The sequence below is a fragment of the Doryrhamphus excisus genome, linkage group LG12 (genome assembly GCF_037039965.1).
Source record: "Doryrhamphus excisus strain RoL-2023G ecotype Guam linkage group LG12, RoL_Dexc_Guam_v1.1, whole genome shotgun sequence".
Lineage (NCBI taxonomy): Eukaryota > Metazoa > Chordata > Actinopteri > Syngnathiformes > Syngnathidae > Doryrhamphus > Doryrhamphus excisus.
The window spans coordinates 15,558,551-15,570,839 of NC_136368.1; the positions used below are offsets into that span (position 1 = coordinate 15,558,551).

The window sequence follows — 12,289 nt, forward strand, 5'->3', positions numbered from 1 at the left end:
AATAAATACATAACATTTGCTTTGCAAATTTACTTTCCAAATTGCCGACTTTTGCAGACTAATAATGGCAGCATTCAACCACGAAATGGCACAATTAAATAATACATGTTTGGAAAAGCTGTGGTAGAGTAAAAACCGTGAAATTCGAACCGCGATGTGGCAAGGGGTGACTTCCCTGATTATTGTCCGAGAGTTCAATACAGAACAAACATAACATCATGAAGTCAGATTCCAGTTTCCTGTTAATTATTACTTTTAACTTCTTCTTTTATAGTGAAAGTTGACGGCGATTGAGATTTTGTGCTCCTAAAATGAGGACTAATTAAAATACTGTGTTAATATTGATCACCATTCCGTGTTTCATCTGAATTTCAAATTGGTGGATTTTAAAGATTCCGCACTTTGGCTCAAACATACACACATTGAATAAACCCAATAATTCCATGCCAAAATACCCACAACTTTCCGTGGAACCCATCCAACATGAGACTAGCATTTCCAACACGGCACATAAGTAATTTCCGTTGCTGCCATGCTACTGTCCTTTCCCCCACCTGTGCTTTATCACCATCTTAGTCAGCTTGTGCAAGGCCGGTAGAGGCCCTCCTATCAGGGTTGGCGGTTCAAAGGTTAACCAGGACTGCCGTGTCTGTATGTTGATTAGCGAGCACGCGCTTTTTGTTAAAGGTTATTTTCACTGCGTCCAGTACGCGTTTGTCCTTGTGCGTGCACCCCGGGGCGGAAACGTGTGTTTGGCACTGACTCGCAGCGATAGCGCTGGTTCACAAACCGCCTCCGGCTATGCTTAACCCCAAGGTGAAGGGGGCAGTGGAGGGGCTTGTAGTTGCATGCTTAAGAACTAGCAGCTGCCCTTTTTGGACTTCCTGTTAAAGTTCCGATTGCAGTTGCTATCCACCCCACACCCTGCACCCCCCAGAACAAGCCGCTGTGATGCCCTGCCTGCCTGGTCGTAACTCTCCTGCTCCCCTTTTTTCCTTAACCCTAAAGAGGGCCCCTTAAAACAAAGTCAAATGTTTGACCCAATGACCAAAAATATCAGCTTACCAAAAACTGCTGTAAAAATATCAATCATGTATTGATATTTTTTTAACTTTAAACAAATTAATCTATTAACATTTAAAACCTTTCATGTCCCATCAACATTCTCTCTCACCATTGAATTACATCCACATAAATGATTAAATGATGCTGTAAATTTACTGTACATCTCACATATTTCAGCTAATGATTTTTGTACCCTGCATAAAAACACCCTATCCACTGGTACTCAGGCAGCTTTTGTGTCCCAAATGTCACTGTGTTGTTTTTGAACGCATCCTGCTGAACTGTGTGGTTTTATTTTGGGAGGGGGGGGCGGGGGAGGGGCTGTCTGTGTCATGCTTGTCAATGCACAGCGGAGGCAAAAAGCTATCAAATGCTCAATTTCTGGATGTGTGATAATTGAATTTGATGTGGTGGAAACCAAAAAGGCATCTCTTTCTGTGTACATCTTGTCTGCAAAGAGTTGAAATGATTTGATAGTTTTTTGCCAACCTGTTCAACTTCATTGTGTGTCATTTTGTGGGATTGTCTTTTGAATGTGTATTTAAAAAAAAAAAAAACAGTCGAGCAAGCTCACATTTAAAAGAGATGAAAAATGATGGACAGTTATATTGAGCCCACCCCCCATTCTAATTGCTTAGATGGAAGTCATATCACGAGAGGGGAGTAATATAAGTCAACCTGCAGCTAACTGGGAGGTCAGTTCTTTACATTTCTTATCACATCTGCCTCTCATGGCCTCTTGTCTCCTTGTTGTATACTCTTGTATCGCTGCACACTCCTCCACTCTTTCGCACTCCCTTCTTCCTTCCCCTCTTTTTGTTTTTGTTTTCTTTTCCCCTCCACCTCTTCTCCTCTTCCGCCTCAGGGCTTAGATGTATGTTTCCTAGTCATGTTTGTATTCCAGGAAAAAGGGAGCCAGGCCCCCACCCCTCCAGCGCGCATGGACTCACAGCGGCTGCAGTAGTCTAACCTGTGTCTTGATGCTTGGTTTTTTTCCCGCGCTCTTTATTTTGTGTCTTGTATCGGTTTAATTTCTTGCTGCTGTGTTTTGATTTGACTTTTAAAATGTTTAATTTGATTTAAAAAATCCAGTTTTTCTAATCCAGTTTTTGCTTTTATAGAGGTCAGTTTGAGGCTTTGAGAGAGGAGACAGTGTATGTGTGTGGTTTCAGGCAGACGACGGGTGGTTTTCATGGGATTTCTCTGCATTTTTTTTTCTTGTTTGTGTGTGCGTGTGCACAGCGGGCCATGATGCGGTTCTCAGAGCTGGAGCTGAAAGAGAAGGAGGGCGGCGGCGGTCTGTGCGTGTCTGTGTCGGCAGCAGGACGAGAGCTGGCGGACATCCAACATAGAGAGCGAGTGCTGGAACACGGCCAATACGCCACCCGGCTGGGGGAAAGTGAGGGTGAGCATCACACACACACACACACTTCATTTCAGTAGCAAGGCGCCTTTGCGGAAAACGGTAAACCTTGTGAAATTTTGCTACAGTACATGCTTTGAAGGTGGGAATAAGCTGCAACTGGTGGCCAAATATAAATAAGATGTCGTATACTTTTTGTGGGCGAAAAGTCACCAACATAGGGCTCTCTCCTCCTCTTGCTAGCTTAATGTGGACTTTGCCCTCTAATTTCAGATCAGCATTTGCAATAAAATTATAATTGGCTTAAATTAAGCCAATGCTGGAGCCTATCCCAGCTTTTTTCGGGCGAGAGGCGGGGTACACCCTGGACTGGTCGCCAGCCAACCACAGGGCACATATAGACAAACAACCATTCACACTCACATTCATACCTATGGACAATTTGGAGTCGCCAATTAACCTAGCATGTTTTTGGAATGTGGGCGGAAACCGGAGTACCCGGAGGAAACCCATTGCATCATTATGGGTTTTTTAACAATAGTGCATGTATGCTATACATTTGATCATTTAATTGGAAACTATTACTGATTCGTGACAAATGAGACAAAAAAAATTTTGGCCAAGAATACACAAATTTGCAGGCGGTGAGTCTCAAATGTGCCGAGATTCACTCTATTCAAAAATAAAATGTTAACATAAATGATTGAAAAATATGGAAGGAAAAGCATGCTTTAAATGAGGACTCACTAGGTCCGCACATATATAAACAATAAGTGTGCTGGTGTGCTCTTGCAGCAAATGATGTGGTGAGGGAGACCGGGTTACTCTAAAAAAAGACTCGCAGCGCAGACGCTCTTGCACAAGCTTGGAAGTGTGCTGAGGAGGTGGGGGGGGTGTATTTTCAAGAAGCCTTTTGTGCTTATCTGCACAGGGAGATGAGGAAGGGTGAGGAGAGTGATACCAGAGAGAATGTGGCGGGGGGGGGAGCGCAACAGAGGGAAGGCATGGGGGGGTTAGTTAGCTTGGCGAGGAGCCCAGCTGTGTGTTGGAGCGAGGACGCGGCTGACGTGTGAGCCTAATTATGGCATGGAGAGGGAATGTGCAGGGGGGGGAACGACAGAGTCACGCTCTATGTGAGAAGGGCGTGGTGCGGTCATGCCGTGGGGGAGGACAGAGCGGCGGAAGAAATGGGGGAGGGAGGGAGCGGCGAAAGCACACAGGATGTTGTCGTCGCAGGAGGAAGTGTCAGCAGCAAACCATCAAGCCGCTGGCTCGGCTTGCATCAGATTAAAAAGTCTTTAGCCCATCAAAGTTTTACTGCCCGTCTTTAAAGCGGAATAAAAGCTGCCTGCTTCTTAACTAGCATCTTCCCGCTGACGATGCCGGCGCCACCCGTTGTTCCATCGCTTTCTTTCATCTTTCGGCGTTTAAAGGTGCCATATTATGCAGGTTTTCCCAGTCTCAGAGGTCTCACAATAGTGTATTGGAAGCGTATTGCCCAAAATATTAACTTGATGATGGGATTAAGACAGTATAGAAGTGCTTTTCGTAAGCCCGACTAAAGCCTGATTTATTGGCTTTTCGGCCATGGGTGAGTGGTTGACATACAATTCTCCACCAAAACACAGGGGGCAGTGTTTTGTGACCAACTCTCTTCTCTCTTTGACAAGGTGTAATAGTAAACAATGGCGACTGAAGATGAGTGAAGAACCAGAAATGATGTACAAAAAAAAAACGCTCGATTTGATGAAAGTCAAGCTCGGCCAGTGGGTTTGGAGGCTCCCAAACCAGCCGTCGTCCCTTAACATGGTTCAGCGTTGCTGGGGCATAATTCAGCTTTTAGAAAATACAGTTTTGTGTAGAGATGCTCTGATCGATCAGCCACCCATGGACATCGGAAGGAAAAATCACATGATCGGCATGTAGCGATAAATGCCTCTCAACGCCGATCACTGACCTGCCACACAGCAGACCTTAGCCTACTCACTGAAGAAAAACAAAATAATCAAACTTACAGCTCCTATATGTGTAGCTGATAGAGCTTGGGGCTTTAATTTAAGATGTGTTGCAAAGCCTGAAGTTGTGAAGTGGTGGTCATATACACGGGACGGGTCAGAGGCGGTATTATGTCCACGAGGAAGAAGGATGTTTTCCTTAATGACGTCATGAAACGCTGCAACTTCTTCTTTCATACCAAACAATTGATGCTCAACAGATGATGCTCATGTTTGGTGCTCATTAACATGCTCTAAAAAGGCCTTCGGTAACAAATCCCTGCCATCTTTCCATTTGCCGTCCTTCCTCAGGAGTTCGGCCTGCATTCCCCAACAACCGAGTCCCCGTTCTCCAGAGGTGCATTGCTCAGAGCCTTGCAGCATTCAGCGAAGGCGCTTGCCACAACTCCGAAGTAGGCCCCCCCACCTTGGCAGCTGCAACGAGGGAGTCCACCAAGGACGAGGCGTTCTGTCATGACTTCAGCAGGAAGCGTCTGCACGTCCCCAAGGTGGAGCAGGACTCTGAGCAGGAGGATGGCGAGAGGGTGTCCATCCCTCTGAAAAGAGCCAGGATGTCTGCCGGTGAGTCTGTCGTGCCACCCACGTTGTCGTGCTCGTTTTTCTTCAAATCTCCGCGTGTTGTTTTTGAAATCGCTCTTAAAAATCAATTCGGTCGTAAAACTGAAATGAATCGGAAAAGAGTCCCCCCCCCACGCATCCCTCCCCTTGACTTCCCTTGCCTCGCCACCCACCCTCTGTCTACCCCCGTCCCGCCGTTCTCTCTGTGCGATAGCCAGCGTTGCCGAGTGTTTAATCCCGTCTTTGAGGCAGAGCGAGGAAGAGAGGACGGCTGTTCTCTCTCTCGCTCTGTTTCCCCCTCTCTCTCTCTCTCCTTTCAACACCATTCCTCTGCGGCGCTTATCCTAACCCCCCATCCCCTCTTTTTCAAAGCTGCTCTTTTTTTCCTCTTTTCATCTCTCCACTCATCTGTTTGGGTCTCCTTTTTATTTTTCTCTCACAGTACCACACTTGCTCTCCCTCGGCAAAAAGTCAAACACTCGTCCCGTGCGAATATTCTGGCTTTTATTTTGCCATTTTTCTTTGACTACTCCTTTTTTAGTGTGTCTGCATTGTTATGAGTTGGGCTATAGCTGTGTTTAAACCTGTAGTTCTGTACGCTGGTCCGGACCAAAAATAGAAAAAAATATATTTGGTGCGCACTTTGATGGTTCGTTTAACATTCACACTGGTACTTTGTCATGGAACCTAAGAATAAAGAACATAAAGAACACATGCAAAGCTAGGACAAAATAGATAGTTAGTGAGGGCAGCTTTTTTGAAATATTTTACATAATTTTATGTAATATATCAATATGCCAAACCAAAATGCCAGCTTGACTTATTAAATTGGATATTTTTACCAGCTTAGATTCCACAAAAACATCTAAAAAATACTTTTCAAGAGCACTGAGGGAGAAACCAGAGCAAAGGGACAGCACTTCCAACGCATTCCCTTGCATATTTGTCATTTCTGCATGATTTCTGCTGTCATTTTAACACTGGCTAGTATATTGGGCTCATGTATAGTGCTCAAATTTGAGCTCAAGTGAGCCGGACTGCAACAAAGTTCTCTTGCAAGTGGACCGAGACCCATTCCTCAAGTGTTTGCACTTCCTCAAGTCTGCTTGTTAGGTTCGGATGATTATGTTTACAAAAGACCAAACAAACCGTACTGGTGGAGCAAAATCACCAGAATTGAATTTAACCAAAACAAACATGACAAGCGTGAACACAGGCTTAATGGGGCAGTAGTGGCTCAAATATTTCCATACTTTGACATGAAACATTGTTTATCGTCTGTAGATGAGCATGAGCAGACAAGTCTTGATGAAGATGATGACGATGACGAAGTCCGGAAACTAAAAGTCTGCATCGAGCTCAAGGGTCTGCGCCTCAGCAAGCCCACCCAAGGTGGCGCCCCCTCGCCGGACCTCCCACTCATCAAGCAGGAGCTTCCCTGGCCCCAGTCGCGGCAGCTCGGCCCGGCTCAGCGTGACGAGCGTGCGGCGGAGCAGAGAGCCGACGTCAACAGGAAGTGGCTGCTCAACGGTGAGTGAGCCAGCAAGCAGCACCACGTCACGCTGTGTGTGTGTGTGTGTGTGTGTGTGTGTGTGTGTGTGTCGCTTCGAGTTCAGCCAGGGTAACGGAAAGCTATCTTTGGCTTTCGCTTTCTTGTTGAGCCGTCTGTCTTTAGGGGGATTTCCCAGGAGCCTTTTTGGGAGCGGGTGGAGGAAATGAGGTAGAGGATACTTCCTTCTGCCAAAGGGGAAAGGCTGCAGAAATCAGAGACAGGACCTGGGGGATAAAAGTCTAAAAAAAAAAAAATGCCAACCCTCCCCCTTGTGATTTCTTTTTTTTTTATAGCAGCATGCTCCGTGCGAGCGATGAAAGCGCGCGCGAGGAAAGTGGCTGGTGGAGATATGCGTGGGCAGGTGTAGTGTGACTAATGTGTGATCATTTTTTTTCCCACTCCCCTCAAGACCGGTCGCAGGGAAAGGCAAGCGAGTGTGCACGTGTGTGTCGGAGGGAGGCAGGGAGGGAGGGGGAGGGGGGCCCGACTTATTAAAACCATGCGCTCCCTTCTTCGTGTGCCCAGACTGAAGCGCAGGGACGAGCAGGCGAGGAGGAAAATAAAAGAGCAGGAGGGAGATGAAAGAAAGTGAATAAATCAGAGAAGATTTGGGTTTTATGTTCCCCGGCAGAAACCACAGGCCTTGATTGGCCACTGATTTTCTTTTCATTATTTATTTATTTATTTCCCCCCCTGCTTTCACCTTTTCAGATAACGTCACCCTGGCAACAGCCCTGCAACGATTTCCCCCCCCCCATTCACTGATAAGCTTGCGTCTGTCAGGCAGTCTGCAGTTTGTCCTTTGTTCTGCAGCGTGCTTTTTATGTAGACAAAAGTATTGACACATACCTCTTCAATGACTCAACTTCTAGTAATTAATCAGGAGTTGACGAGTTGTGCCTCAGTCATAAAGGTGTCCTAATATTCTTTCAACAATTTGAAATAAGTCTGACGTCCCACAATAGTGTATTGGAAATATGTGGGCCAAAATGGGAACATGCGTGTCTCTAGCTTTAATGCTAATGAGCTGCGTTTGTTCACGCCTGCCTCTGATAGTGCCAGTCTCCAAGAAGTGCTGTTTTTGCATTGTCACTGAACTTTTAATTGCTACATCAAGCTAGGTTAGCCTTTTCGCTGAAGAAAAACAATCTAACTGAATGATCCAGATACTCGGTAGAGCTTTATTTTTTTAATGTGTAGAGAAGCCTATCAGGGTTATCAATGGGGGTTGTTGACTTATCTAGCTGGCGTTGGGTCAGATGTGGTATCATATCCGCAAAGGAGGAGGGTTTTGGCCTTCATGATGTCATGAAACCTCAAAAATTAGTGTGAATGAACGAACTTCTTGTCTTAAAAATGCAGCGAACAAGTCAGGGTGATGATGGATTTGTCTCACATTTGGTGTTCACTAGAACGTCATGAAAAAGTCACTTATGTCACGTCATGCTTTGTTCATCATCTTAGCATGTCATTTTGGACAATTTAGTGCCCTTTTTCTCTTCCCACTGCACAAAACTACGTTCTTAAAATGCATACTTTGATGAATTTGGGATGGAAGAACTTGACTGAGCAATGCTTTTTGCTCTGGTCCAACTTTGGTAACCTGATCTCCCGAATGGGTGAGAAATTATAGTTCTGCAAAGTCTTCTCAGAGGAGTAGAAGCTGTTATAGCTTAAAAGGGGAGGAACTCCGTATTTTCTTCCATTTTGACTTGAGTCCCTTCTTTAAACCATAATAACATTTGTTTATGTAAAGCATGTTCATATTCGGTCCTACTTTTTGGTGTCAGTTAAGGCGTTTTGCCGTATGCTACGGCTGTCAAAAGATCTTGTCATTTTACTTGCCTAAATATATTGCCATGTGCATGCCATGTTTTTTCGATTGTAGTTTTCCTAAAAGTAATGTTAAAGTCTCGTGTGTACTGTCTTGCGACACCACAACATTATACTGTATGCTGGGATATTTTTATAGTTATGTTGTAGTAAAAGCTCACTTTCTTTGATATGTTATTGGTGGTCAGCCTAGCCTAGCCTAGCATTGCCAATCCTAGCTGTTGAGTCTTACAAATGGGACCATCCATCCATCCATTTTCCTCCTCTTATCCGGGTCTGGGTCGCGGGGGCAGCAGTCTCGGTAGGGAATCCCAGAACTCCAGGTCCCCGGCCACCTCCTCCAGCTCCACCGGGAGGACACCAAGGCGTTCCCAGGCCAGCTGTGAGACATAATCCCTCCAGCGTGTCCTAGGTCTGCCCCGGGGCCTTTTCCCGGCTGGGCATGCCCAGAATACCTCACTAGGGAGGTGCCCAGGAGGCATCCGGACTAGATGCCCAAGCCACCTCAACCTAGCCTCGCCTAGCATTGCCAATCCTCGCTGTTGAGTCTTGCAAATGGGACCATAATGCTATTAAGCCAGCAGCAATGTGAGGTCTGTGTGACAGTACTTGTCTCTGCAGTCACATGATTACGGTTTTGCAGCAGTAGCCACCTTGTTTGGTCCACTTGGGGGGGGGGGGGCTGACTGCGTCCTATTAATTGCAAGAGGCCTTTAATGGCATGAAACCATAGAATTCCACGTTCCTCCCCTCGCTGAGCCGTAACCAAGCCATATGATTTAATGTCGTGTTTATTCGGAAGATTCTACTCAGACACAAATCAAGCCACGAGTCTCATGTGGAATGCTTTCCGATGATCCTCGAGCGGAAACGTATTTCCATTAAGCGCTTGAATACAGTTTTGACCTTGCAGTTTTCAAGGGTTTTTAGCCCTGCAAAACGGCGTTTGTTTCAAGACGACGCGCCTCTGCATTCTTGCTGCAGTGCGCGCGTCTCTATAGGCGGACGTGTTTACGTGAGCCAGTATTTTCTTCCTGATGGAGCAGGCGTGCGGCGCTCCTAGACAAGCTCTCTCCGCTCATTAATAAACCAACAGAAGGGTGAGAGATGGCCTTGCAATACCTTCCCTGCCGTCTTTCCACACACACTCACCCCTCCCTCGTCTCTCTTCCTTTCTCCCTTCTCCCACAGGAGTCGCTACGCCTCCCCTTCACCCCGGCGACCAGCTGAAGGACAGAGCGCACCCGCTGGGCCCCTTCTCAGGTGACCGTGGCCTCAAGGAGCCTCGGCGCGGCCCTCCCTCCCCGGGCGCTGAGCCCACGCTGGGAGGTGCCCCTCCCCTCAAGCTGCGTCGTCATAGCGATGCGGACAAGCCCAAGGGCAAGCGGCCGTGCAAGACCAAACACACCAGCCAGCGGGAGCGGGAGAAGAGGAAAGAGGGCGCCCCTAGCAGCCCTGGCCAGCGCTTTCCGGCTGATCCGGGAGCAGCCGAGGACGACAGGGTGAGTGTTGGCGGCGTCTCCGATTGTGCAACTGGGAGAGGAAGGAAGCATGTTTACAATGTTTAGAGGGCGACTGGAGCTTTAACCCCCCGCCCCCCACCCCGCAGCCTTCCAGGGCTCGTCTCGGCGCCTAATTGTCAAGCACGCCTCGTCCGCCCCATTGTGGCGCGTCAACGTGTGCAAAGGGTGCGTGTCGGTGAGCATTCCTGACATAACAACAAAACCCCAGAGCAATTATACAACGCCACTGAACACGAGACCGCGCACACTCCCCCCACCCCACCCTCACTCCCTCTCTTGCTTGCTTGCACGGTGAGGAATGTGGCGGCCATGGTCGAGTGTGTGAAGTTCAAAAGACGGGGTAGGGAAAAAAAAAAAGCACGGGGGGGAAAAAAGGCTAGTTGTTTTCCGCCCGCGCTGCTCTCCTCCCCTGCTCCTCCTCAGCCTGACAGCTGCTTCGACATGGAATTCCACAGAGAGGGCGCACACACACACACAGACTCACATTAAAACGTAGGCAACTGCCTCTCCCGCTTGGCGCTCACAGGCCTGTTGGTTTAGTGGTTCGAGGAGAAGTGGCGTGCCAGTCCCTGCAGCGTTTTTTTTTTCTCCCTTTTTTGCGGCGCGAGCAGTCGTTTTGTAGGCGCCGCCTGCGTGCATGCGTGCACGTGCGACACATCCCGTGTCTTCCTGACATAAAAATAACACAGATGTTGCACATTAAGGGGCCTTGTTTACGAAAAACAAAAGCGCCATTGTGTGAGTATGTGTGGCCAAGCAGGTAATGAACACACTTTGCTGTATGAAATGTACCTTTCGTACGTACGTGCGTGTGAGCGTGCGTGCGTGCGTGCGTATGAGCGTGTCTACACCTGCATGTGTGTGCCCTTGAGTTTCCGTCTGCTATATGGCTGCTTTAACGCTCTTCCCCTCTCTCTCTTTCTCTTTCCACAGCTGAGTGAGCAGCGAGAGGCTCAGAGGAAGCGAGCTGCCTCTCCTAATCATTATCCCTGCTCTCCAGTCAAGCCCTGCTCCCCCGCCGCGCTCTGCCCGCCCCCGCCGCAGCCCCAGACGAACGGCAGAGCGGGCGGCGTCCCACCAGAGGTCACCAGGCCGCACCGGACGCCTGCCGTCATTGCCGTTGACACCACCCCGGCGGTGCGACCCATTCCGCCTGAGGCACGTCGGCTTATCGTGAACAAGAACGCAGGCGAGACTCTCCTCCAGAGAGCGGCGCGTCTGGGCTACGAGGTAATAAGGCGGGGGGCCCACCAAACACCCCTCCCACCCCACCCCCCCTGCATTCGCTCTCGGCACATTTTACACTTCGCCTCGTTTGGCATCTCCACTTCCTCTCCTCTTAAATTGAGCTCATTTTCTCGCCCCGCTTTGTTCCCGTCTGCTACGCGGCTCCACGCCTATTTTCAAAATTGTCTCTCCTCTCTCGCATCCTCTTCCTCTCTTCATCCCTCTTTGTATCTTCCATTTATTTCGCTCGTGCTTTCTTCTCGCCATTTTTTCCCCCCACCACCACCACCACCACCACCTTCACCAGCCCCCTCCTCGCTCTCTCACTCAGGTTTCCGCTCTTTCCCTCCCCCTTCTTTCCTCTCGGCACTCTTTCTCTTCCTCTCTTTGTGACTCAGATTGTCGTTGGCACCCCGCAAGCGCACACACACACACACACACACACACACACGCTAACCCACCCCCTCCTCCTCCTCTCTCGCCTCGCTCCGCTCTCACATCTCATTAATTTTCCGTGAGGCGAAGTGTGACACACACGCACACATGCACACACATTTGTGCACACGCTCACGCACAGACAGCATGGGGGATCGGCGGAATCATTACACGGAGAAGAGCGGAGATGCTCGCTGCCTCTCTTTCTCTCTTGTGCATCCGGACTTTTTTTTTCTTCAGTGCTGCTGCCAGACATTCACAACACAACACATTACAAAAAGCTCCCTTCACCCCCCAAGCGTATTAGCCAGACCCGTTTTTCCCCACCTAAGAGTGCTCCGCAGTCGCCGTATACCGTTTTTAACACGAAGGCATCCTCATCTGCTTTGGCAGCTTTTTGCCGGGGCCGTGACGTAAATTCCAATGACTAAGAAGACGAACTCTTCAGAACGCAACACTTAAGCTGTCAGTTCCCTCAGGTTGACAGGTGCGATTTTGCGTGTCTATGCGAAATTATGCTAAAATCCAAGTGGGGTCTGGTCCATGGCGGACGTTGGCATTCAATATGTTTCCATTCACTAAATTAGTCAAATTACTAAAATAATTTGGTTTCTTCACTTTTCACACCTCAATGTGACATCGCGGTTTATATGCACTCTACTATCTCCACTACGATTATTGGCGATGCACTGTGCCTCCCACAACACTAGATGGCACT

General features: G+C 48.3%; 1 protein-coding gene across 2 annotated transcripts in view; it reads left to right on the forward strand.

Moving 5' to 3' along the window:
* The window catches only part of bcor (BCL6 corepressor), a 43,525-nt gene that overhangs the window by 17,063 nt on the left and 14,173 nt on the right, over positions 1-12,289 (forward strand). The window contains exons 4-9 of one of the 2 annotated variants that reach the window (XM_058081609.2): positions 1,704-1,760; positions 2,308-2,470; positions 4,735-5,004; positions 6,286-6,531; positions 9,578-9,888; positions 10,843-11,139. In XM_058081609.2, coding sequence (XP_057937592.2) covers positions 1,704-1,760; positions 2,308-2,470; positions 4,735-5,004; positions 6,286-6,531; positions 9,578-9,888; positions 10,843-11,139 — 1,344 coding nt within the window. The remainder of the gene's footprint in view (positions 1-1,703; positions 1,761-2,307; positions 2,471-4,734; positions 5,005-6,285; positions 6,532-9,577; positions 9,889-10,842; positions 11,140-12,289) is intronic. The other variant, XM_058081610.2, reaches the window with a different exon arrangement.